Source organism: Sus scrofa, chromosome 7 (assembly GCF_054392235.1).
Source record: "Sus scrofa isolate SSC_HxYL_T2T_F1_AM1 chromosome 7, Sscrofa_HxYL_maternal_Yorkshire_Landrace_v2.0, whole genome shotgun sequence".
NCBI lineage: Eukaryota > Metazoa > Chordata > Mammalia > Artiodactyla > Suidae > Sus > Sus scrofa.
Window position 1 is genome coordinate 106,906,410 of NC_139389.1, and position 25,324 is coordinate 106,931,733.

The 25,324-nt window shown below is 45.6% G+C and overlaps 1 protein-coding gene across 23 annotated transcripts in view; it reads left to right on the forward strand.

Annotated features, from left to right (window-relative positions):
- RGS6 (regulator of G protein signaling 6) overlaps positions 1-25,324 on the forward strand; it is a 564,797-nt gene that overhangs the window by 461,738 nt on the left and 77,735 nt on the right. For 14 of the 23 annotated variants that reach the window (XM_021099946.2, XM_021099952.2, XM_084969664.1 and 11 more), the window contains exons 5-12: positions 3,066-3,172; positions 4,441-4,492; positions 11,063-11,127; positions 14,443-14,519; positions 17,344-17,425; positions 19,615-19,689; positions 21,146-21,244; positions 22,336-22,397. In XM_021099946.2, the coding sequence (XP_020955605.1) occupies positions 3,066-3,172; positions 4,441-4,492; positions 11,063-11,127; positions 14,443-14,519; positions 17,344-17,425; positions 19,615-19,689; positions 21,146-21,244; positions 22,336-22,397 (619 nt within the window). The remainder of the gene's footprint in view (positions 1-3,065; positions 3,173-4,440; positions 4,493-11,062; positions 11,128-14,442; positions 14,520-17,343; positions 17,426-19,614; positions 19,690-21,145; positions 21,245-22,335; positions 22,398-25,324) is intronic. The other 9 variants (XM_084969662.1, XM_084969655.1, XM_084969661.1 and 6 more) reach the window with 1 other exon arrangement.

Sequence of the window (25,324 nt, forward strand, 5' to 3'; positions counted from 1 at the left end):
CACAATTAAGAGGTTTAATTATTTGCTAAGACTCCTGTTCTCTGCTTCTGCAAGAAGTGAAGGAATGATTTTTTCTCAACTTTCCTGGCGCATTTCAATTAGGAAAACCTCACCAGAAAAACAACAACAAGCCCTGGCCAGTATACCAATTTCCAAATCTGTCCTCCAAACCAGCAAATAAGCAGTAACATTTATTTTCTCAGCGTAATTAGAAAACGAAGGGTTCCAGAAAAAAAAAAAAAAAAAAAAAAAAAAAAAAAACATGAAAATTCTGGATAAGTAAAGCTTATGATCCATACGTTGTTGGTGAATACTTTTCTGAATTTCTTATACACTCTCCATTTTGACGGAGTATTCTTGATGCCGGCAGGTCCTATTTATAAACATCCATTAATGTATCTGGGTGTTCTTGGGGATTAGACCTATCTGCCTTGAAAGAAATGGCCTTCGATTGCTATGCTTTTTAAAGATTTTGTTCAAGTGCCCATTCTAGGTGTCTGACCTGCAGCCGTGATTCCTTCAGCTGTGGTCCGGGGTCAGTACATCAGCTCAGGAGTTCCTGTCTTTTAATCAGATGCTCCTAATATACTATTGACTATGAAATAAAACAATTTACATAGGGTTTCATTAAATATAGTTGCCAGAAGTCTGGTAGGTCATTAATGGAAGTGACACTAGCCTTTCTCACCATCATGATCAATGGCCCCTCTCCTGACTAGTGAAAATTCTTAATGCTAGTTAAGTTCTTAATCCACAAGGGAAAACTATAACTACTAATCCTTTTAAGGAAAAAACCTGAATCAGCTCTCTTCCGAGCTTGCCTTATGCAGTTTGGACTTCCGATCGACCCCTTGTGAAAACTGGACTGAATACGTATCTACCAGTTTAGTGACGTGTATTTAGAGCCACCCTTCTTCTTGGTGGTCTTTTGTTTTCCGAGGGCTCTCTTTTCTTAGCCCTTCTGAATTAATCATTGGATTTCTGACAAGTATTTTGTTACTGTCATTCATGGTGGAAGGAGAGCAGAGACAGAGAACCCCAAACCACCTCGTGGGGGAACAGGCTTTGAAAGTTTTCTGGCCCCAGTATGAGAAGCTTATTGAAAGGTCCCAAATGATAACAGAGCTTCTCACCTCTGAAGCTCTGTTATACTTCAATCCCTTGCGAGGACACCAAGGTGTTGGAACCCAGTGGGGCTTCTGAGAAGTGGTTGAGTAGGAGGAATTGAGAACAGTTTACCAGTGGAAATGAGGCAAACCAAGGCCCTGGGAAGTCGGGGATCCAGCGTCTACCCCACCTCCCTTTTTCCTTCCCATCTGCTGCATCTCTAAGAAAAGGCCTTTTTAAGAATGAGATGAGACTTCTAGCTCCTCAATTGGTGACACGAAAGTCCCCTTCTTCCTGGATTTTGTTCTTCCTTCCCTGGAGAAGGGAGCAGCTGCAGGAGATAAAACTTCCCTTTTCTGCTGGACCCATGGTGCTTGAAGCATGTAGACCTAAAAAAGCAGCCTGGTCTCAATGAAGCAAGTAAAATACAACTGCATTCATTCTGATTCCACCAGTCACAAGTGTATGCTCCTTCCAAAGGAGAGAAGCATGTTTGCAATATGCAAAACGCCTGCATTATATACAACCTCTTGAAGGTTGCAGCACTGTCACTAAACACCAGCTCTTAAAATTACATTGCCTGGTCCACAATTAAGGGTTTAATGATTTGCTAAGACTCTTTTTTTTTTTGGGGGGGGGGGGCCTCCCTGCAGCCTATGGAGTTCCCAGACCAGGGATAATATCCCAGCTGTAGAAGTGACTTTATGCCGTATCTGCGGCAATGCCAGGCTGGAGATTGAACCTGCGTCCTAGCACTGCAGAGTCACCACCAATCCCATTGCACCACAGTAGGGAGCTCCTGTTTGCTAAGACTATTAAAAAGTTTGCACATAGCACCAGAACAAGTCACTTTTAAAAACTCAGAGCTACAAGGAGATCCTGCTGAATAGCATTGAGAACTTTGTCTAGATACTCATGTTGCAACAGAAGAAAGGGTGGGGGAAAAAATGTAATTGTAATGAATACATGTAAGGATAACCTGACCCCCTTGCTGTACAGTGGGGAAAAAAAAAAAAAAAAAAACTCAGAGCTAATGAAGAATTCTTAGAGACTCCCTGAGCGTGTCAATAATTTCTACATCCCGAAAAAAATAATTTTTATCAGTAAGAGTACTTTTATACTTGTGAAAGATTATGATGCATGGTAGAACCATTTAAGTTTCTTTTTTCTTATCTCTTATCAGAATAAATATTAATTCTCAGCTATGTGAATCTATTTATGGCTAGTGCTAAAGTAGCAAAAGAACAGGTTGATTGTGGCAAAAATATAAATATTTCTATTAGGTTGGCCTGCCTATGCCACTGCCCACTGTGCTGCCCTTCCTCAAATTCTTTTTTTTTTAATTTATTTCATCACAATCCAATTTCCTCAAATTCTTTAAGAATGTGAGGTTTCCCTCTATGTCCATAAGAATAAGCCTTCCTCATTGCTGGGACTCTCATGTCAAGAAATGTAATCTGAGTCCAGAGATTCTATAGGCTGCATGCTCTTTGCTGGGAGTGACTTAAAAAAAAAAAAGGATGAAACTAAAAATATAAATCAGGGCTTACCCTGCACCGGACACTGCTAACCATGTTACGTGAAGCATCTCACTTAATAAGTGCAGGTTTATCTACACCAAAGCCCATGGTCTTAACAGCGAAGCTGGGCTTTCTTCTAGAAGTTTTGGGTGGGGGTTACACAATGTCAGACTCTCAGAGCTGGGATCCAGAGGCGTCACAGACATAGGTGGCCCTTCCTACCTGTTGACATCTCCCCCCAGCCCAGTGCAGTCCTACCATCAGGCATCAACCCATCAATCAACCAGCCAATCATACAGTTATGGGGGTGATGACAGATGACTTCCGGTTGCCTTTCTGCCCAACCCCCGCCCCACCCATGGCTGACATTTCAGCTAAGTAGCCCTGCATTCTGACAGCTTCCTAATTACTTCTCTCTCTTCTGCCTTGTCCCTGCAGTTGAAGCAATACACTTGGGTAGCCTTATAGCTGCCCAGGGCTACGTCTTTCCGATCTCAGATCATGTTCTCACCTTGAAGGATGATGGCACCTTTTATCGTTTCCAGGTAGGCCTGCAGCTTCTCCTCCTGAAGAAACTTCTCTTCTCATCATCAACTGATCTCAGATTAGAACTACCTAAAAAACTGACAGTATTTAAGAGAGAAGCCCTTACCTCCCACCAGCACCAGGAAAACCAAGCAAACTTTGGGCTATTTTTTTTGCCCCACCCACATGCTTTTTACTAAAAAGCCCTCATGGAGAGCCTACTGTTCATTAGGTGCTTTACACATTATCTTCCCTTCTATTCTGAAGAACAAACTTTGGGGGAATAAATATCACCCATTTTACAGTTGGGAAGACTGAGGCCCTGGGAGAATTAATGGGGCATTTAGTAAATTAGGAGACAGCCTTGATTTGAACCTAGGTCAGCCTGTGAGCAAAGTCCTTGATCTTTCTACTGTATCGCGCTGCCTTCCTGGTGTGAAATCTCTATTCACTACCTGCTAACACTTCCCAACCATCTCCCACTCCTCTTCTCAGACCCTGTCCTACCAGGAATTGAAGCAGAGGATTAGGGTTACATCAAGGTCTAACCCAAAGGGTTTGAAAGTGGAGTTCTTCAAACAGGGTCGTAGAATGTCTAAGTCTGCTCAGCTGCCATAACAAAATGCCACAGACTGGGGAGCGGGGGGGCTTACCCAGCAGAAATGCATTCCTCCCAGTTCTGGGGGTTGGAAGTCTAAGACTGAGTTTCCAGAGGGGTCCAGTTTGTGGTGAGAGCTTTCACTCTGGCTCTCAGATGGTCAGTTCTCGCTGTCTCCTCGCATGGTGGACAGAGAGAGAGGGGTGGGTTGCTAGCTCACTGGTGTTTTGTCTTAGGGACACTAATCCTGTCTCATTGCAGCCCCACCCTTGTGATCTCATTTCACCCTAATCACTTCCTTCCTCCACATACAGTCACCCAGAGGTTAGGGCTTCACATAGAAAATTGGGGTAGAGGACACCATTCACAGGGATAAAGGAACGTGGGGCTCGCGCCTCTATAAACTCTACTTGTCTGACTTCTGCATTAAACTTCTGTTGTCTTGGGATAAGACGTATTTGCCCTGTAAGCTTCTCATTTTTGCATTTATTTGGCTCACCTTGGATTCCATTTCACCTCGGATTAAAATGTTGATTAGCCTCCACTGCATTAAGGACAGAGGAGAGTTAAGGTGTGGTGTCAGCATGAAGGTGATGAGGACAGAGCCTGTCATAGGGAGGGGTCCTCACTGGGTGCAGGGGAGGACAAGTGCTGGGGTCTTGAGTCCTGACACCTGTTGCTCTTTTGTAGGCCCCGTACTTCTGGCCTTCGAACTGCTGGGAGCCTGAAAACACCGACTATGGTGAGCCGTGAAGCCATGACCCACACTTAGTGTTATTCCTGGGGATGCAGAAAACAAATGCTTGCTGTCTAGGTGACGTGTTACATGGGGAGGAGGGTCTTTGCCCTGCTTAGCCTTCTCATACTGTTGATGTGTAATTAAGGTTCTCCTTCCGTATAATGATAAAAAGCAGAGCACACTGAAAGAGGCAGCCGTTGGAAGGGAATAAGGGAAGGAAAGAAAAGTTCGATTGAGTGTGGCCAATATGCCCATTCTGTGGGACCATGAAGGACTAGGACAGTGGTGATTGACCACTCCTTCCTGGGAGGGGGTTTCAGGGATGGCTGGATCAAGGGGCCATATCCTCTGGCCCTTTCTAGTCTCACAGACTTGTTAGGATATTAATAACTCAGTGATGTTTTTGATAATTGGAAGTTAGGGGAAAAGAGTAACAGACAATGGAGGGGTATACAAGTTACCCTACCCAGAAAAACAAAGAGTAGCAATGCTGGGAGCTGGGAAAGCAGGGAGTTACTTCTGTCCTGGCAAGGGACAGGGATCCCTTAGATTCTTGCCATATGTTCTCCATGAAGACCGATACATCTATATGTCAGTCTTCTAAAGTTGTATTATCCCTATACTTCAGGTCATGCTGAGGCCAGAGAGGCCACATCCTCACACCTATCATGCTATATTCTACTTGTATGGATGCTTGGTCAATTGTAAGCGCCCTAAGGACAGGGCTGGTCCACCTCATTCATTCTCTAATCTTCCAGTGCCTAGTGCATGCCTGAGGCATGGTTGACACTCAGGAAATATTTGCTGATGGTTCTGGTTCTTTTTTTTTTTCCCATGTTTTAAAGTTGTATTGAAGTTGATTTACAATGTTATGATAAGTTCTGCTGTACAACAGAGGATTCAGTTATACACATGCACATATCCATTCTTAGATTCTTTTCCATATAGGTTATCACAGAATAGCGGGTAGAGTTCCCTGTGCTATACAGCAGGTTCCCATTGGCCAATCATTCCATGTACCGCAGTGTGCATATGCCAATCTCAAATCCCTCTGGTTCTTTATTAAAGGTGATGCATAGATACTCAGTAGAGGAAGCAGAATTTGAACTCAGATGCTCCTTTCATGGTCCTTCCCTCTGCACAGCACCCTCATTACTGACTCATCTCTGGGGAGCCCCCAAGGCTCTCCCTGGACTGGGGCACGAGATGAGACCGCAGCTTCCCCTTGGGTTCTTTGCCAGGTGGTATGTACAGGAAGGCAGAGGCAGCTGCAGCTGGGTGGTATTCAGAGCCTGTCCCTGTGACCTTGTGATAAGTGATACCCTCAGGATTACACAGCTGAGGGAGGGGAAACCAGCAATTGGGAACCGAAGTGAGGATGGAATTCGGGCAAGTCATTGCCTGTGAAGGCTACACTTGTTCTGTTTCCAAGTCTGGAGGATGGCCCGTATGCCAGGGCAGAGTCCTCTGACTGTCTCATCAGCTGTCTGCAAGCACCACTGTGGCTCCCTCTGGGGCTGTGCTGCGCCCTAAATGATGTGATAAGTGGATCTAGCCAGGCTTCCATCTCAGAACGGGAGCAGCATTTGGCTGCTCATAAAACAAGTGCTTCTGGGGCTGAAATACTGCTCATGAAAGCCTAACTCGGAATTTGAATGATTGTAGCTCAGTTCCATGCAGCAGCCATGTGCCCTTGTGAATGTGAAATACAATATTTTTCCAGGCAGTTGAGAGGGCGGGAGGAGGGTAGGACCAGATAACTGGGCTCAAGTAAGATTCAAATATTTACTTGACTATAAACCCACAAAGCTTGGCCGTCTTACCCCATATACAGCAGGGCACCGGTTCCCTTTCTCTACAGGCTTTTGTAATTTGAGTTGTGCAGCAGGAACAGGGATGGAAAGAACAATTTCTCTCAGGCTCTCGCTAAAGCAAAATTATTTTGAACTCCTTTGTCTCCATTTTGGCAAATCAGATGGTAAAGGTAGAGTGTAGGATGCAAAAGTACTCATGGGCATTTCCAGTTTAGCCAGAAAATCACCACATATCTACTAAGAAAGAAGTCAACACAATGTGCCCATTGTCAACTGGCTCCCTAGCTGTGTGATCATGGCAAGTTAGTTAACCTCTCTATGCCTCATAAACCTCATTTTAGGAGTTCCCATTGTGGCTCAGTGGTAGCAAATCCGGCTAGTATCCTTGAGGACACGGGTTCGATCCCTGGCACCGTTCAGTGGGTTAAGGTTCTGATGCTGCCGTGAACTGTGCTGTAGGTCACAGATGCAGCTTGGATCTGGCGTTGCTGTGGTTGTGGTGTAGGTTGGCAGCTGCAGCTCCTATTGGACCCCTAGCCTGGGAACTTCCATATGCCACACGTGTGGCTCTAAAAAGCAAAAGGAAAGAAAGAAACTTCATTTTTAAAACAGAGTAATAATTGTTCTTGTCTCCCAGTGTTGTTTTGTTCATTAACAGGGAGTGTAAGCTTTGGTGATTAGCGTGCAGTAAGGAGTCAATACAAACCATGGTGGTGGTGGTTATTTTCACCTTCCAGGGTGAGGTTTGATGGTATTTGTTCTGTGGGAGCCCTCTTGCCAGAAAGGATGTGACACTGAACCTAAGAATTCAGCATAGGTATTTGGACTGATGAAGAACTAGAAACTCATTCATTCAATAGGCATTTCCTGATTGCCTTCCCTGGGTCAATTGCTGTGTCACAGATTTGAATAAGTTCCAGGTTTGCCCTCCAAGCATCCCAGCTGGGGGAAACGGCACGACGGGGGCAAGAGGATGGTGAGGAGTTGGCCCTGAGGACTGAAGGTTTTACCCTGAGGAAGAGTGATTGAGAAGGTCGAATGCCTGGGGAAGGGCAACTTTATAAGCAGGCCGTCGTCGTCAAGGAGAGACATTCCGAACACATTCAGCAGTTTGGGAGAGCCATCGTGGGCCCCCAACAATGGCAATATACCTGAAAAATCCCCCTGTCTATAAAACTAGGATAATAACAGAACACACCCCATAGGTTAGTATGCGGATTAAGTAAGTGAATATTTGGCAAGTCCCTAGAACATGGCCTGACATTCAGTGAGCTCCCTATACGTGGTAGCTGCTATTATGGTGATGTCCCCAGTACCTACAATACTGCTTGGCCCATACAAGGCACTCCAAGTGTTAAATGGGTGAGTGAGTGACTCAGTGAATGAGCGAATGGGCCTGTGAATGTCACAGTGGCGAGTGCTCCGAACCAGACCTCCACTCGAACCCCACCTCCACCTCCACCGTTAACTAGTCCATGGCCGCATCCTTTCTTCGCCTCTCGGAACCTTTCCTTTTTCCAGCTGTCAGCGAAGGGTCTATGCTTGATGGTCACCAAGGTTACTTCCACTGCTAAAATCCCATTGTTCCAAAAAGTCATGAGAGGGTCTGGGGACAATAGAGAAATAAGAGAGTTCTATGTTCCCTAGTTTAGGAGGTTAGGAATGATGATGTCACCCGTCGAGGCAGAGGTTTGGAAAGGGTGTCGGGTTTTCAAAGATATTGAAATAGGATAAGTTCAATATCTTCAAGTGTTTTATTGTACACGGAGTATGTGAATCTGTTCACGCAATAGCATTTTTGACTGTGTTCTGTTTTTGTCTTGGTGGGATGCGGTGAGCTTGAGGTGGCTGTGGGTCACCCAAGTGAGATGCCGGTGTGAGGGCAGGAAGGCAAAGATTTGTCAATGAAAAATGATATCTCGGAGTTCCCGTCATGGCGCAGTGGAAACGAATCTGACTAGGAGCCATGAGGTTGTGGGTTCGATCCCTGGCCTCACTCAGTGGGTTAAGGATCTGGCATTTCCATGGCTGTGGTGTCAGCCAGCAGCAACAACTCCCGTTAGACTCCTAGCCTGGGCACCTCCATATGCCGCAGGTGCAGCCCTAAAAAGACAAAAGACCAAAAACAAAAAGAAAGAAATTCTATCTCTAAGAAAAAACAACATCTGCATTTAAAGCAAGCCCCCCAATGCCCTGATAGGGGACTTGGCTATTTCCAGCAGTCACTTGACTGGTTAGACGTCCGAGGGAGCCCTGCGAAGGCACCAAGGAAGTGCAGACAAGCCCCAGGGAAGGTCTGTGCCAAGAAGAAGGTCCACTCTTCTCCAGTCATGGTGAACAAACTGCCCACTATGTGACCTTAGCCACCCAGGAAAGGGGCTGCCAGCACAGGACCATGTAACTCGGGGTCATCACGAGAGGTACCAGCTTTGCCCTCGGTGCCTGGTACTTGACTTCTCAAATTAGCTGGCGCATTTTGACCCAGGTGGGTGGAAAATTTCTTAGGATAATTCTGCTTAAATAAAGACCCAATCTGAGTTAGACTTTCCTGAGTTTCACATTTGGCCAGTACAAAATACCATCTAGGGTGACATTGTCAAAGCAGCTGCCACCCCTACTGACCTGCACTGCTCCTGGGTCATTGAGACCAGGTCTGCTGGGGCTGGTGACTGGTGACACACCAGGCTCTCTGCTGCAGGTCGCCCCCGATTCCACAGACTGCCTAGCTGGTGGCCCTAGAGACTGAAGGAGGCTCCCTGTAATAGAGCAGACACCCCTTTACCTGACACGGTGCAGAGCTGCTGCTGTTTGGTTCACTGGAAAAGCTGATAAGTAGAGAATCATGAAAAAGTGATACGTACATACCATATGTACATACGAATGTAAAATATTCAAAGAAACATTCATTCAATAGCCTTTCGAGGTAGGACCAAAGATTCTTTGTGATTCTAGATCCCTATAAATTTAAATGTCTTCCTTAAGAAAACCACACTCAAAATAAACCATCCAGTTTGGGCACCTTTAAAATGCATCAAGAATTTGAAAAATACTTTTTTAAAGCAGCTGTGTGTTGACCCCTCTCAGATGTTTAGTATTTTTTCCCATGTTTTTCAGTTCCCTCACCTGTACCAAATTCATCAGCAGTTGTCTTAGCTAACTCTTCTTCATCAGGTTGTTCCAAACCATTCAACTGGGTCTTCACAGAAACAACAACATTCTCTCTTTGCACATTAATTTCATCAGTGCATGTAATATTTAGTGAACGTACATTATTAAAATAGCAGGTGTGCCTGACATAGCAGATTTGAGAACAAACATAACTGACTCACACACAGACTTGACTGGTGTGAGTCGAAGTGAGGGCGTACAGAGTAGGCTGTTATGAGAAGGTTCTAGCAGTTTCCAGCTGCATCAGGGAATTTTATCACATGGAGAAAGTGGGTTAACCTAACAAGGAGTTGACTAGAGTTCCTGATATAATTAAGTTGTCAGACCACAAGTCAACCCCCCATCCTCTCTGACCTTCCCTCCTGGTCGTTCTATTTTTTATTCTTACCAATCATCAGTTGTCTCCCCTGAATCATTCTACTTGGCCCTGGAGAAGGAAGGAGATACTGAAGAAGCAGAGGCAGGAGAGGAAGCGATGAGGATCATGTCTGAGGAAGAACATCCTGGCAATTGAAGGCCAAGAACCCTTCCTGAGCTTGGGAAGAGAGACTTAAATTGTCCTCCCTTTCCACTGTCTTCCTGCTTCACCTGGCAGGCCAGGCCCTGGTACTTGGTACAGGGGTTCATGCTGAGCAGGACACAGCCTCTGCCCTAGAAGAGCCTTCAGCCTAGAGCAGGGACAGCTGGTAAACCCATGATTACAGTGCAGTGGAGTTGAGTTCCATGATTGAGGATGGATAGATGCTATCTGGAATATCAAGCTGGGCTTTCAAAGATTACTAGGAGGTTTCCAGATAGAGGGAAAGAAGACAGAAGAGGGAAAGGCCTCCCATGCAGAGGACACATACACAAAGGCGTGGAGCTGAAAGGGGGTTGGTAGCCTCACACACCTGAGTGAGATAGGAAAGGGGTTGACAAGATAAGCAGAGACTGGATTTTTTGGTTGTTTATTTGTTTTTGTTGTTTAGGGCTGCACTCAAGGCATATGGAAGTTCCCGGGCTAGTGGTCGTATTGGAGCTGCAGATGCTGGCCACAGCCACAGCAACATAGGGTCTGAGCTACATCTGCAACCTACACCATAGCTCATGGCAAAGCCAGATCTTTAACCCACTGAGCAAGGGCAGAGATTGAACCCCATGGATGCTAGTTGTGTTCATTACCACCGAGCCGCCACTGGAACTCTGATACTGGATCTGGAAGAAACAAATATGCCTCTATAAGGAGCCAGACCTTTCTTCTGAGGTCACTAAGGAGTCAAAGCAGGGAATTTAGGCAGGAGGGGAACGTGGCCACGATAATGAAAGAGCACCCTGATGGAGAATATTTGGGGTGAAACAGAGTGAGGAGGGTGAAGGGGGGTTGTCAGGATTGGAAGATGGGGTCTTCTTCTGATCCTGACCTTCAGAAAAATTCCTAGAGGTCATATGTCATGGCTTCCACATAGAAACGAATTCTTCATAAGACAGTGCTGGGCACATAGTGAGAGATGGGTGGATGGATGGATGGATGGTTGGATGGATGGATGGATGGATTTATGATTCTACAACATTGCTAGTTTTGTTTGTGTTGTAATTTCTCTTCTTTTTTCAGCCATCTATCTCTGTAAGAGGACAATGCAGAATAAAGCAAGGCTGGAATTGGCAGATTATGAAGCAGTAAGTATGATTATTTTCCAGGAAAGTTATGAGAGGAAAGTATAAAATTATCCACAGCTCTCTTTCAGCTTGTATTCCCCCCCCCCCAACTATCACTCAGCATTAAAAAATAACTCAACTTAAAAACTGACAAAGGGGAGTTCCTGTCGTGACTCAGTAGTTAACAAATCCGACTAGGAACCACGAGGTTGCGGGTTCAATCCCTGGCCTTGCTCAGTGGGTTAAGGATTGGGCATTGCCGTGAGCTGTGGTGTAGGTTGCAGACGCGGCTCGGATCCCACATTGCTGTGGCTGTGGTGTAGGCCAGTAGTTGTAGCTCCAATTCAATCCCTAGCCTGGGAACCTCCATATGCCATGGGTGTAGCCCTAGAAAAGACAAAAGGATCACAAAAAAATGGCAAAAGACTAGAACAGAAACTTTAGAAAAGAGGACGTAAGGATGACAGAGAAAACACATGAAAAGATGTTCATGTGCCTTTAGAGAAATACAGATTAAATCCATGGTGTGATAGCACTACATACCTATTAGAATAGCTAAAATTAAAAGTACTGATAGTGCCAAGAGCTGGTGAGGATGTGGAGCAACTGGAACTCTCCTATATTGTTGGGGGGAGTGCAAAATGGTGCATCCACTCTGGAAATGGTTTGGCAGTTTCTCATAAAGTTAAACATACAATTCCCATATAACCAAGTAATCCCACTTTTACATAACATAGCCTAGAGAAATGGGAATTTATGTTTATACAAAAACTTGTGCACTGAGTCCGTAGCAGCTTTATTTGTGATAACCCAAAGCTGGAAATAACGCAGATGCACTTTAACAAGTGAAAGGTTGCATAAACTATGATCCAGCCATATGCATATACTGGAATACTACCCTGCAGTGAAAAGGAATGAGCTATTAATCCAACCACTTGGATGAGTATCAAAGACATTATATTGAGTGAAAGAAGCCAGTCTCAAAAGGATTGCAAATTGTGTGATTCCATTTACATGACACTCTTTTTTTTTTTTTTTTTTTTTTTTTGTCTTTTTGCCATTTCTTTGGGCCGCTCCCGTGGCATATGGAGGTTCCCAGGCTAGGGGTCAAATCGGAGCTGTAGCTGCCAGCCTACGCCAGAGCCACAGCAACACAGGATCCAAGCTGTGTCTGCGACCTACACCACAGCTCACAGCAACGCTGGATCATTAACCCACTGAGCAAGGGCAGGGATCAAACCTGCAACCTCATGGTTCCTAGTCAGATTCATTAACCACTGTGCCACGATGGGAACTCCCCATTTACATGACACTCTTGTAAATACAAAGTTATCATGAGGGGAAAACAGATCCTCACTTTCACTGCCTCTGCCTTCCCAAACAAGCATGAGGCCCTGTTCTATCAGACCTTGTCACTCTTGGGTACCTATGCCCAAGCCCACCAACCCACTGAGCCACTGCTTCCTTCTCCACAACCTGGGGGAATGTCATGAGAGAGCAGGACCCAGGTGTGTGGCCCTGCACCCTCCTTGATCCCAGTAGCATCACAGACCTTTGAATGGGGGAAACGGTAGCGCAAGATGCAGTACAATCCAGGAGCCTCGGAACCTGGCTAAAATGTGTTTATCCACGGGAGCTGTGAAACATGCATATGTCGGAATGTTATGGTCTTTCCAAGCAGCCCCAGCATGGCGGTCCTATGGCTCTGAGCACCCTAGACACCCAGTCCCCATCCCATCTTCCTTCAAGTGCCAGCAATCCCTTCTTCTAGAAGACTGCTGTCTGGCTCCTGGCTGCACCCAGTGCAAAGTGCTTTACCTTCAGTGTGACTGCATCCCTTCCCAAACCCGACCTGCAGGAGCAACCCAGGCTGAAGAAGCATTGGCCCCTCCATCCTGGGTCTTCCTCCCCAGAGTTCCCATGGTTTTAAAAAAAAAAAAATCTTAAATGGATACAAGATAGCACCACCTCCTGCCATATTTTATTCTGTTTTCTCTTCTCTTGCCCCACAATATTCTACCTTGGTGTATGTCAAGAATATGGCCTTAAGATGTTCTTTCAGGTTGAAGTTCTGCCTAAGAGTGGTTAAAAACGAAAACGCGCTTTTTTTCTATAAATTTTATTCATTTTTTTTTCAGATGACATAGTCTTTTTGTAAAAAACAAAAAGTTCAAATAACAAAGAAATAAAATAACCTGTTAGTCTCTCTCCCCTCTAAGCTTTTCTCTGTATGTACATTTTTTTTCCTAAAAAAAAAAACAAAACCTTGAATCACACTGTAAACCTTATTGAATAAGCTACTTTTTTCCCCAGCTGTATACTGTAAGGACATTGGGATTCTTTCTACATCAGTAATAATAATCTCCATCTTCATTTTCAATGTCTACGTATGTTCATTTTTAATTACTACGTCATAATTTATATCACTGCTGCCCAATTGACTGACATTCAGGCCTTACCAGCGTTGCTTCCCATGAACAGTGGGAGACTCAAAGGGACAGTTTTTTGGAGGTCCTTGTACACCAAGTCGGGGTCACCACTGGGTTTCGTGTGTTAGTCTTCAACCAAAGCTCCTTTGCTATTAATAATCCACTAATGGGGGTAATCTGTTAGTGCTGGCATGAGCTCTGCAAAAATAGACGGCATAACTCGGGTTCTTGCCTTGTATTCCATCAGAATTAGGTGGATCATTAGGGGGTCTGTCAGGCCCCTCCTCTCTGTCCTGTTGTGCCACTAGATAACTCTCCAGACTTCCTCCAAAGGTGACCCTGGATGCCTTTTCTTTCTTTTTGTTTTGGGGTTTTCTTTCCATGAATACCACAAACCTAGACACTCCCTTCTTTCCCACTTTTGAATTTGGACTGTCAAAGGCATTAATGCCAAGTCTTCTGGATTTTCCTCCCCTGCCACCTTCCGTGCCCCCTGCCTGCTGGAAAAGTCTTGAGAAATCTATTCTTGGTTTTGCTCTCAGAGATCTCCAGTCACCTGTCAAGACCCCCTCGTTCCTTCCCCAAATCCTGCCTGAACAACCATTCTCCCTGTCTTCATAAGTGCTCTGTGAACGGTATTCTTGTAAAACACACAAAAAGAGAGGAATCAGGGGAGCCACAGAGGCTTCAGACTGAACGGGTGCATAAATGAATATTAATAGTTCTGCCCTGTACAGCAGGGTCTGGTGCAAAGTCAAATTGGGCTCATGTCCAGTGGATTTAAAGGGGGGCCCTGCTGTTTTCCTGGGAGTAACCAAAATAGATGGCTGCCTTGTAATAAGCATAGGTGTCGATGTGCAAGCTTACAATGATTAATGCCATCTTGTTGATTTTCATTTCTCATTAGGAAAACTTAGCAAGACTCCAGAGGGCTTTTGCAAGGAAGTGGGAATTCATCTTTATGCAAGCAGAAGCACAAGTAAAGTAAGTGAACTTAACAGAGACCTTTGCAAAGAGAAAAAGACTCTCTGGGAGTTCCCTGATGGCGCCGTGGGTAAAGGATCTGGCATTGTCACTGCTGTGGCTCCGGTCACCCAGGGCTGCACCATCTCAGGCTGTGTGGGTGACCTTGTGGTGTGCGTTCAATCCCTGACCAGGAACTTCCCCATCCCACAGGTGTGGCTGCGGGGGAAAAACAAACAAACAAACAAACAAAAGACTCTTTGGAATTTAGAGGTGCTGTAAGAGTGGAGTTTCCTTCTGTGGCCAGCCAGCTGTGGTTAGTCACTGTGTCTCTCATGACAGCAACTGAGCAGACATCAAGGTCAGGATGGATTAAGTTGCGATTCTGCCACCCATGGCACTCTAAAATAATTTCAAAAGTGCGTGTTCCAACAGGTAATGGCATGACCTGCTGGAACACGCACTTTTGAAATTATTTCAGAAGTGTGCATTCCTCCCAAACAGAGCACTCTGGTTCTAAGAAGATGTACCTAATCCCCCAGGAGATTTCCAGATTTTCTTCTGTGCTCGGAGGCTAGAAAACATCATACCCATTTTTACCTGCTGGTCCAGACATTTCCTCTTCAGAGAACATACTGAAGTCTTAGGAGGCCAACAAGTAGCCCCTGTACCATATCCTCCCAGGGCAGGGCTTCAAAACCATTCAGCAATTAGGCACAGACGTCAGACATTTGGAGTCCAAAATGTCAGATCGTCACTGATACAACTAGTATAACATGATTTTGGATCTGTGACCACAGATCTTTACCCTGAAGTTAAACTCGCCCATCCTGGGCAGAGCTGGGTGAGGGCAGGACCTCCCCAACCCTCACCCCTCAGGGCAGAGTTGAGCCCTGGAAGTGGACTGCACGCAGAGAACAGATGTCCTGAGAGCAGACTGGCCCAGACAGGACCCAGAAGGACCAACCTCAGCTTTCTCAGTTTCTTCTTTTAAATCTGCCACCAAGTTAGGTCAACAAGAGATGAAAGGAGGAGACAAGCTGGAGGGTTTTTCCCTCCCAGGGAGGAGAGTGGAAATTCCTTCCTCTCTAAGGAAACAAGAGAAGAAGGCAGTAAGTGTCCCCTGGGCCATAAATACGGTTGTCAGCCACACCCCTTTGACTGTGGGAAATGGACTTGCTCAGGTGGGCTTCTCTTGTCCTTTCCGGCCGTGGCCTCTGATTCAGCTGCCGTGTCACAGAGAAATGCTACAGAAGGGATGGGAAAGGGATGCTGAGCTGGGAGGGGGCGAAGGCCTTTTCTCTGGGCACTGCTGGCACCTGAGCAGCCCCCGTGGGTCCTCAGAAGACCCCTGCACACTCCGGGCAGCATTGTAGCCCATCGCATCTCAGGCTGTGTGGGTGACCTTGTGGGTCATAGCTAGAAATGACTTGAGGTCACTGGGCCCAGTGGGCTGCATGGTATCATCACTCTCCCCCTCCCTCTGCAGTCTCTGCCCCCCACCCGTGAACCCACACACCTGCCCACCACCATCGTTCTCCCAGGAGCCCCCAAGGGGGCTGGGCAGCAGGCACCGGATGCTAAGCTGCAGCAGGAGGATCCCTGGCCCCTGAGGAAGGAGCAATCGAGAGGGTGGGTGAGAAAGAGGCTGGACTGAGCCAGTGCCCTCAGAAGCCACCAGGAAGCAAAGAGGGGGGCTCATTTACAGTTGCAGGATCACACAGCACCGCACGATATGAAAGGAGGGGAAAGTGTCACTTTGTACACATACAGTATGTCTCAATTAATTTTGTGATGAACTCTGTGATTACATTGTAATGGCGGGCCATTTAAGTACACAATAATTATCAGAAAAATCACAGAGTTGTTATGGGTTTATTTCCATCCAGTAAAGTATTCCCAGGAGAGCCAAGAACCAGAAGTTACATGGCAATTAATCTAAGTTACATTTACTTAGAAAATATGAAGTGATAGGGGCTTTATTTTATAAGGCTCTGATCTGATCAAACATAAAGAACCTGCCCGCCTGGCAGTTTGCCCCCCATGCCCACCCCTAGCTGAGGCCAGTCGTATTTGCCTTCTGGAACTTGTCACACCACTAGGGCTATTACTCTGTTCTTCAAAAGCCAGATGGTTTAAGTGACTTTTAAAACACACAACTGCAGCCTTGGAAGACATTTCTACTGACTCTGACTCTAAAGCAAACTCTCCAATTCGAGGATAAAGCACTGCCAGCCTATGGTTGTAGTCCTGCCCATAATTCAAATACACAGTATCGGATTTGATGGGGAGCATGGCAACAGCTAATTCAGTTCTCAGTAATTCAAATCTTTTTTTTTTTTTTTTTTTTCTTTTTTGGCTGCCCAGAGGCGTATGGAGTTCCTGGACCAGGGATCAGATCTGAGCCACAGTTGTGACTTACGTTGCCGCTGTGACAACAAGGGATCCTTAACCCGCTGTGCCAGGCCAGGGATCAAACCTGTGTCCCAGCATTCCAGAGATGCTGCCAATCCCATTGCGCCACAGCGGGAACCCCTCCAAATCTTAATACCTCAAATGCACCCTTGCATTCTTGAACCCTCCTTAGGCTCACCCTGTTCATTATACATATTCGGTACTCGGCAAACTAGTCAGAGAAGCTCTCTTATGATGTGTGGGCTTCTTGAGGTTTCCTTGAGAGAACTGTACACCCATATTGCACAGCTCTGCAGAGAGCAGGGACCACACAGGTGCCAAGAGCCCTGCGCACACTGAGCTTCTAAAAACAAGAGCACAGAGCTGGCACATGGACCACAAGGAAAAACAGACTCAAAAGCCTCTGATCTCCCTTGTTTTACTCTTTCAGGATTGATCGGAAAAAGGACAAGACAGAAAGGAAAATTTTGGATAGTCAAGAACGGGCTTTTTGGGATGTCCACAGGCCAGTGGTGAGAAAGCTCTCCTTGGTTCTTTAAATTTTTAAGTTTTCTCTCTTCCTTCGCTTAAAAGAAAAGACTGTCTTTAGCCACCAGGAGTCTCACTTCTAAGAAAACTGCTAAGCTTTGTGAAATTAGTGTTTCCATTCATTCACATAACCTCAGTAGATTTTCTGGAATGTATGTCAGTTCCACTTTTCTTTTGCTTTGTTTTGTTTTTGTTTTTGTTTTGTTTTTTTGTTTTTGTCTCTTTAGGGCCACACCCGCAGCATATGGAGGTTCCCAGGCTATGGGTAGAATTGGAGTTGTAGCTGCCGACCTACACCACAGCCACAGCAACGCTGGATCCTTAACACACTGAGCAAGGCTAGGGATCGAACCCGTGTCCTCATGGATACTAGTCGAGTTTGTTAACCCACCAAGCCACAACGGGAACTCCAGTTCCACCTTTTAAAAGTTATCCATCCAGGAGTTCCCGTCATGGCGCAGTGGTTAACGAATCCGACTAGGAACCATGAGGTTGCAGGTTCGATCCCTGCCCTTGCTCAGTGGGTTAAGGATCTGGCGTTGCCGTGAGCTGTGGTGTAGGTTGCAGATGCGGCTCGGATCCTGCGTTGCTGTGGCTCTGGCGTAGGCTGGCGGCTACAGCTCCGATTTGACCCCTGGCCTGGGAACCTCCATATGCCATGGGAGCGGCCCAAGAAATAGCAAAAAGACAAAAAAAAAAAAAAAAAAAGTTATCCATCCACAAACATACAGAATTGGAAATGGGGGAGCTGTGGGAATTCCATCTGGGGAGCTTTGGACCCCCGAGGTTTAGAGCCCTAAAATAAGGAATTTCCATTTCTACTGTCATTCAGTTCTAAATCTTAGAATATTCTCTTTCGAAGGCAACCAGTTGCTGGAACTCATGGGAATTGTGTTCTATAAAGCCCCCGAGAACACTGAATCAGCAGATGCTGAGCCATTATCCTGGGAGAAATAAAGGATTAGGTTCCTCCAAGTGTCTGGTCACATTTTCATCAACGAGTGAATACATAACCTTGTTTAAAGTGTGTTTCAGTTTAAAGAAACCTTACTTAATATATTTGGTTGATCGCCGACATTGAACTTGCAGCCAGTGGCACTATAGCCCAGGCCTGGATGGAACTTATCTCATACACCTACTCTCTCCATGAGACGGCACATCACAGCCACCCTGCACTTAGGAGCACTGGGCAGCACCTCAGCACTAGGCTTGGGGGCCATTTTAAACCACAACAAAACACAAAAATGTGTAAAATGTGGTGCTAAATAAACTGTGAAAAGGACACTTGTTTATAGCATGAGGTGAAACAGGAAGGCAGAGTGTTACCTTGTCCGACCTCACCAGGAACACACCCACGGGGCAACTCCACACTTGCTGCTCTGCACACATCCGCAAATGACAGATAATGAGGTTTAAGACATTTCTAATTTCATATTATTAAAACAAATCTTGCATTTTTCCTCCCGAAACAGAACTAAAAATGAATACACTATGTCAGCCTTCCTCAAGCCCGATTAAAATCAAAACCAGGAGTTCCCCTTGTGGTTAACGAACCCAACTAGTATCCATGAGGACTTGAGTTTGATCCCCTGGCCTCACTCAGTGGGTTAAGGATCCAGTGTTGCCGTGAGCTGTGGTGTAGGTTGCACACGTGGCTCAGATCCTGCATGGCTGTGACTGTGGTGTGAGCTGGCAGCTACAGCTCCAATTCTACCTCTAGCTTGGGTACCTCCATATGCTGCAGGTGCAGCCCTGAAAAGACCACAAATTTTAAATAAATAAAATAAAAGCAAAACATAATAATAATAATACTTCTCCATCCTGATATTGGAGTGTTTTTAGATGGTTAGATATGTGAAATAACAAGGACTATGATTGCAGCCATCTGCCACTTTGAATAAATGTTCTCCTATAAACTGTACCCTATACCCTCTACCTGTCATCCTTAGATAGAATGAGGTAAGCTGTTGGATTTCATATGAGAGCTCTGTGAAGGGATGCCTACTGAGGATGAAACATCTTTGCTAAAAAAAAAAAAAAATGCATGGCAAAATGGAGATAATCAGGTATCATCTGTAATGGGAAAGAAAAGCATGGGTTCTGAGGGTGTCATCTGAGCCTAGTTGGAAGGTATGATTTTCACTTAGTAATGTGTATGATTCGTTTTTCTCAGCCAGGCTGTGTGAACACAACAGAAATGGATATCCGAAAATGTCGACGTCTGAAGAACCCGCAAAAGGTTAAAAAGGTTCGCTAGTTTGGCGGAATTAAAAATTCTTGATGGGAATCACCCCTCCATTTCTGGTACCGCTCAAGTAACAATTTGTGATGTGTAATTCTTCCCCATTTGGTCCTTTAAAACCATTTCATTCATTCATTCTACAAATATTTATGCAAAGTCTGGCGTGAGCTTGGCATTCTTCTGGCTGTGGAAACACACTGGCGAGTCCTCTAAAGCTCACAGCCTGGTAGGCATGAGGCAAGCCAGCAGGCAACAGTTGAAAGTCCGGGATGGTTCGGGAACGCCAGGAGGGGGCGCCAGACTGGAGGCTTCCTGAAGGTTTCCATAGCTGGCTCAAGGGGGCTGAGAGAGCAGAGGGGTAAGCAGCAGGTGGCTCTGGGGAAGCCGAGATGAAAGGAAATAAAAGAAACGAAAAACGTAAGGAAATCCCACAGGTGAAGGCCAACGTGGTACTTTGACGCGAATGAAAGTATTTTAGTCACAGCTAGATTACCCAAAATTATCACCGTCTTGCCCAACTGCGAATGAATGATCCAGTGGTTATTTGCGTTTCACTGAATCAGAGGGGCAGTGGTGCGCTCTCGTTGATGTATGTACCGTGACATATATATCAACTTCTTGAATTTACTTACCTGTTTTGTTCTTCATTGAGATATTGATTCCCACCGTATTATACTTTGTGATTAGTCTGAAAATGTCCTCACTTAATCTTTAAAGGTCCCCTAATTCTATCCCACGTCCATCCTACCTGAGCCTTTCTTGACTTTATAGGTTTTAGCTATAAATTGCATATCCTTCAGGGTTTTCTTTCTTTCCCAGGACAAATATTGTCTTTAATCTGTCTCTAATTACTGGAATAGATTAAAACGTAGCCATAGCTGTGAGCTTGTGGAAAAACTAAGTCCAGAAAACTAGGTAGCATGAAAGGAAAAAGTCTGAAACCCTGCCCTCTCAGGTTTGTACCAGATGGACATGTCATCTGCTGACCAACAGAAAATTGACAGAGGATCTTGTGTGTGTGATCTCCCGCAGTTGTTCTTAAACTTTCTCGTGTCCCAGAAGCGCCTGGAGCATTTCATAAAAGTGCAGGTTCCCAAACCCCACCTACAAAGATTCTGATTCAGTAGGTCTGTGGGAGAGCTCAGCCATGTGCCTCTTTACCAAGGACCCACGATAATTCTTTCCACATGGTCAATGGACCACATTTGGAGAAACAGGGATATGCAAGGAGACCAATTCCGATCCATAAAAGGAAGGATTTTCTCATAGTGGCAACCCGGAGATGGGACCAGTTGTCTCAAGAGGCAGAATTCCCATCTTTGGAGAAATTTAAGCAGAGGCTGATCCCTTACTGTCAGGATGTCATAGAGGAAGCATCAGATAAGTGCTTAGACGAGCTGACCCGTTGGGCCCCCTTCAATTCCGAGGGATGCATGATTCCATGTTCTTGTTTCTTCTCTAGTCAGTGTATGGCGTGACTGAGGAATCCCAGTCGCAAAGCCCAGTGCACATCCCCAGCCAGCCCACCAGGAAGACGACGAAAGAGGACGTCCGGAAACAGGTGAATGCACTGGCTACTTCGCTCTCAGGAGGGGATGTGGGCAGTTCGGAAACTTTCTGAGTGTTTACCTATGAAGGCCTAGTGAGCTTTGAATTCTTGGAAAGCACAGCGGAACCCAGCTGTGGGTAACGCAGACCTTTGAGAACCATGTGTGAATAATTTTTCCTCTCACACATGGAGAGGAAAAATTCTCCAGTTACTTCAATCGTTGTCAGTAAAGGACAAAAATGAGTCACCCCAATACCAGGGTCTGACTGCGGTAGTCAGGTTTCCCACCAGACCCCGTGAGAACTGGAGGGTCCTTGAAACCGTGCTGTGCTTCCAGGGGAAGCCAGCTCAGGACCACCAACTTTATTGCTCCAATTCAAAAGGAGAGTTGGCGAATAAAGGAAGCCCTCCTCCCAAAGCCATTTCAGCATTGTTTGCTTCCGTGTCATCATCCTTCATGACGAGGCGTTAACTGGTCAGCCCAGGTCAGCGTACAGTGGCTAATTATATCACTCCTTTCCTGGGGTTCAATGGTAATGATGTGACTTCAAGGTCTACTCTTCATATTGTGCTTTACTGGCTTCTGGGGGGCACCCAAAAGGGTAAATTGTGAGGTGCCTGCTCTTGACAAGTTTATTATTGGCTGGGGGAAAGGAAACAGGTGTATGCAAAATAACTGCTTAATGATTCTAGTCAAGTACTCCAAGCATGTGAGGGTGATATAGAGGTGAAAGCTGGGTAGAAGATCACTGGAGATTAGTTAAACCAAATATTTATGGTGTGTGTGTTCCCTCCGTGCTGTTGCTAAGCTTTGTAGAACATATACCACCCTTAAGTTTGCAATCACTTTTGGGAATCAAGACTTAAGCTATAACACAATACAGGAGAACGTGAGACATAGGCTAAATTGTAGCGTGCATGTTTCCTAAATGTGATAGGAATTTCCAAAAGAGCGAACTGGTTGCTGGAGTGTAAAATTGGAGGGCTGGAGAAATCTGTCCAGAGGAGGTGTTTGGGTCTTGATGGAAATATAAGATTTGGGTTCTTGAGGTGAAAGGGAAAAATTTTTCTAGTTTGGTCTTAACACTTCTGTCTTTCTCCAGATAACATTTTTGAATGCACAGATTGACAGACATTGTTTAAAAATGTCCAAAGTGGCTGAAAGGTATGTTTCCCCTTGGTAAGATGGCTACTTTCTTCTAATTTAACAAAGGAGAAATGCAATAGGGCTGTGGCTAACAAGTGTGTGCCAAAAAGAAGATCATACTCACTTTGTAAACTGATGGGTGATAAAACCACAGGCCCTGTGTGAGTACAGCTAAGATAGCAGACCTCCTTTGAACGATGCCAAGAAATACTCTGTTGGAGTTCCTGTTGTGGCTCAGAAGTAACAAGCCCGACTAGTTCCATCCCTGGCCTCACTCAGTGGGTTAAGGATCTGGTGTTGCCATGAGCTCTGGTATAGGTCGAAGATGTGGCTCGGATCCCACATTGCTGTAGCTGTGGTGTAGGCTGACAGCTGCAACTCTGATTCGGTACCCCATCCTGGGAATTTCCATATGCCACACCTGTGGCCCTAAAAGCAAAAAAGGAGGGAAGGAAGGAAAAAGGAAAGGAAAAGAAAGGAAAGGAAAAGAAAAGAAAAAGGAAATATTCTGTTGCTAAAGATCTTCCAGGAGTGGCCCCGGGGACCTTGTCAATCAAGGAAGAATGTCCTTAAAAGCTACATAATGCACTTTTCCCTGCAGCCTCTTGATTAATTCAAATAGAATTGCTCCTTTTTTAGCTATAAAATGCCCAGATTCACTTTATAGGGGGAAAGAAATTATGTGTGCCCCTTGAGGTGCTGACTATGCAAACAGGAGGGGACTGGACCGTCGGGAGGCGTCCACCTCCACCATCAACCACCGATCTGCATCGAATCAGCTGTAAGGAAATAGCTGCCCCCCAGCCTGGCTTCCACAGGAGCGTTTGCACTACAATCTGCACCAGTAGCTGGTTCCACTCGGCTCGCGGGAGGCTCAATTTTGTCAACTACACAGTCTGTTTTTGAACTCTCAGTGAAGAGGGGAGACCACTTGGGGAGTCTGCATGGAATAAATCTGAGCAGCCAGCCCCAAATCGAAGGTTTATTCATCCGTATGCTACTGGATACTAGTCAAAGCAATGACTAGTATCTGAAGGATCAAGGACTGAAGCCAGGTCTTGGTATTTCTTGGCTGTCACAGTAAAGAGGGTCCTTTAAGCCTGCCTCACACAGAGGGCTGGCATGTGCTGAGCTAGCAAGCCTTTCTCTGCTGACCTCTGGATTGAACCACATCTTCCTTCTAAATAAACAACAACAAACTGAGGCAAAGAAAATTCCTCCCCAAACCCCCAAATGGAATTCACACATTGCCCTCAGGTGGCCAAGGACATCCATAGATATGGGCTCATCTCTCTGATGGCATCTTGTATCTATGCCAGGACTTCCCAAGCATGTCATGACTGACATTCTGGGCTGAATACTTCTTTGTTGGAGGAGGCTGTCCTGTGGCATCCTTGAACTCCACCCACTAGATTCCAAAACCCTACCTCACAGTTAGGACAACCCAAAATGCCTCCAGACATTGCCAGATGTCCTCGAACAGGAAGCAAAATCAACCTCATTGAGAATCCGTGATGCATGTGCTTGAGAAGGTCACCATGGCCAGAGCTCACCTCATGTCTAGACAAGTGTTCTGGGATCATGGTTTTAGCCTGGGGGATGGGGAGCCACCTTGCCCCATTGTCATCATTAGGGCTTTCAGAGTACCAGGCTCAAAAGTTGCTTTTTAGATCTGTGTTTGCCTGTGTGGGAAAAGAGTGCTTGTGAGTGGAAAATCTTGAATCCATTGGTATCATAGCCTATGAGGAACTACAAGCTTCTTTTCTGGGAAAATGGGACGGAAATGGCTGTCCTGGTATAGCATGAAGGTCGCAGCTAGCAATATCTGGCCTTGGAAGGACTCTTTTAGAGTTTGAAATCCTAGGAGAGCATGGGTGTGGGAGCGTCTTTCCTCGGGTCTGGTTGCTAGGGTCCGTGGATTTGAGCGTGTCATCTGCAGCAGGGGTGGAGATGAGAATGGAGATTCCCAAGCAGCCATGGTGCTAGAGAATTGGATTCAGTGGGTCCAAGTGGATCCGAGGAACCTGCATTTTTTTAAAAATTTTTATTATTATTTTTAATAGTTATTTCCCCAGTATAATTTTTTTTCTACTGTATAGCCTGGTGACCCAGTTACACATACATGTACACATTCTATTTTCTCATATTATCATCCTCCATCATAAGCGACTAGACATAGTTCCCAGTACTGCACAGCAGGATCTCATTGCTAATCCATTCCAAAGGCAATAGTTTGCATCTTTTAAACCCCAGGCTCCCCATCCACCCCACTCCCTCCCCCTCCCCCTTAACAACCACAAGTCTGTTCTCCAATTCCATGCTTTTCTTTTCTGTGGAAAGGTTCATTTGTGCCCTATCTTCAATTCCACATAGAAGTGATATCCTATGGTATCTGTCTTTCTCTTTCTGACTTATTCACTCAGTAGGAGAGTCTCTAGTTCCATCCATGTTGCTACAAATGGCATTATGTCGTTCTTCTTTATGGCCGGGTAGTATTCCATTGTCGTTCTTCTTTATGGCTGGGTAGTATTCCATTGATATACCACATCTTCCTAATGCGATCGTCTGTTGACAGACGTTTGGGTTGTTTCCATGTCTTGGCTGTTGTGAATAGTGCTGCAATGAACATGCGGGTGGATGTGTCTTTTTCAAGGAAAGTTTTGTCCAGATATATGCCCAAGAGTGGGACTGCTGGGTCATATGGTAATTCTATGTATAGATTTCTAAGATGCCTCCATACTGATCTCCATAGCGGTTGTACCAGCTTACATTCCCACCAACAGTGCAGGAGGGCCAAGGAACCTGCATTTTTAATAGCAGTGGACTGGCCAGGTCTCTGAGGATTTGGGGAAGCCACAACCCACCCCTCACAGTGACTTGAAAGCTCGCATCAGAAGGGACACCCAGCTTGGTCTTATCTTTGGGGTGTCGGGAAAGGCCAGTGC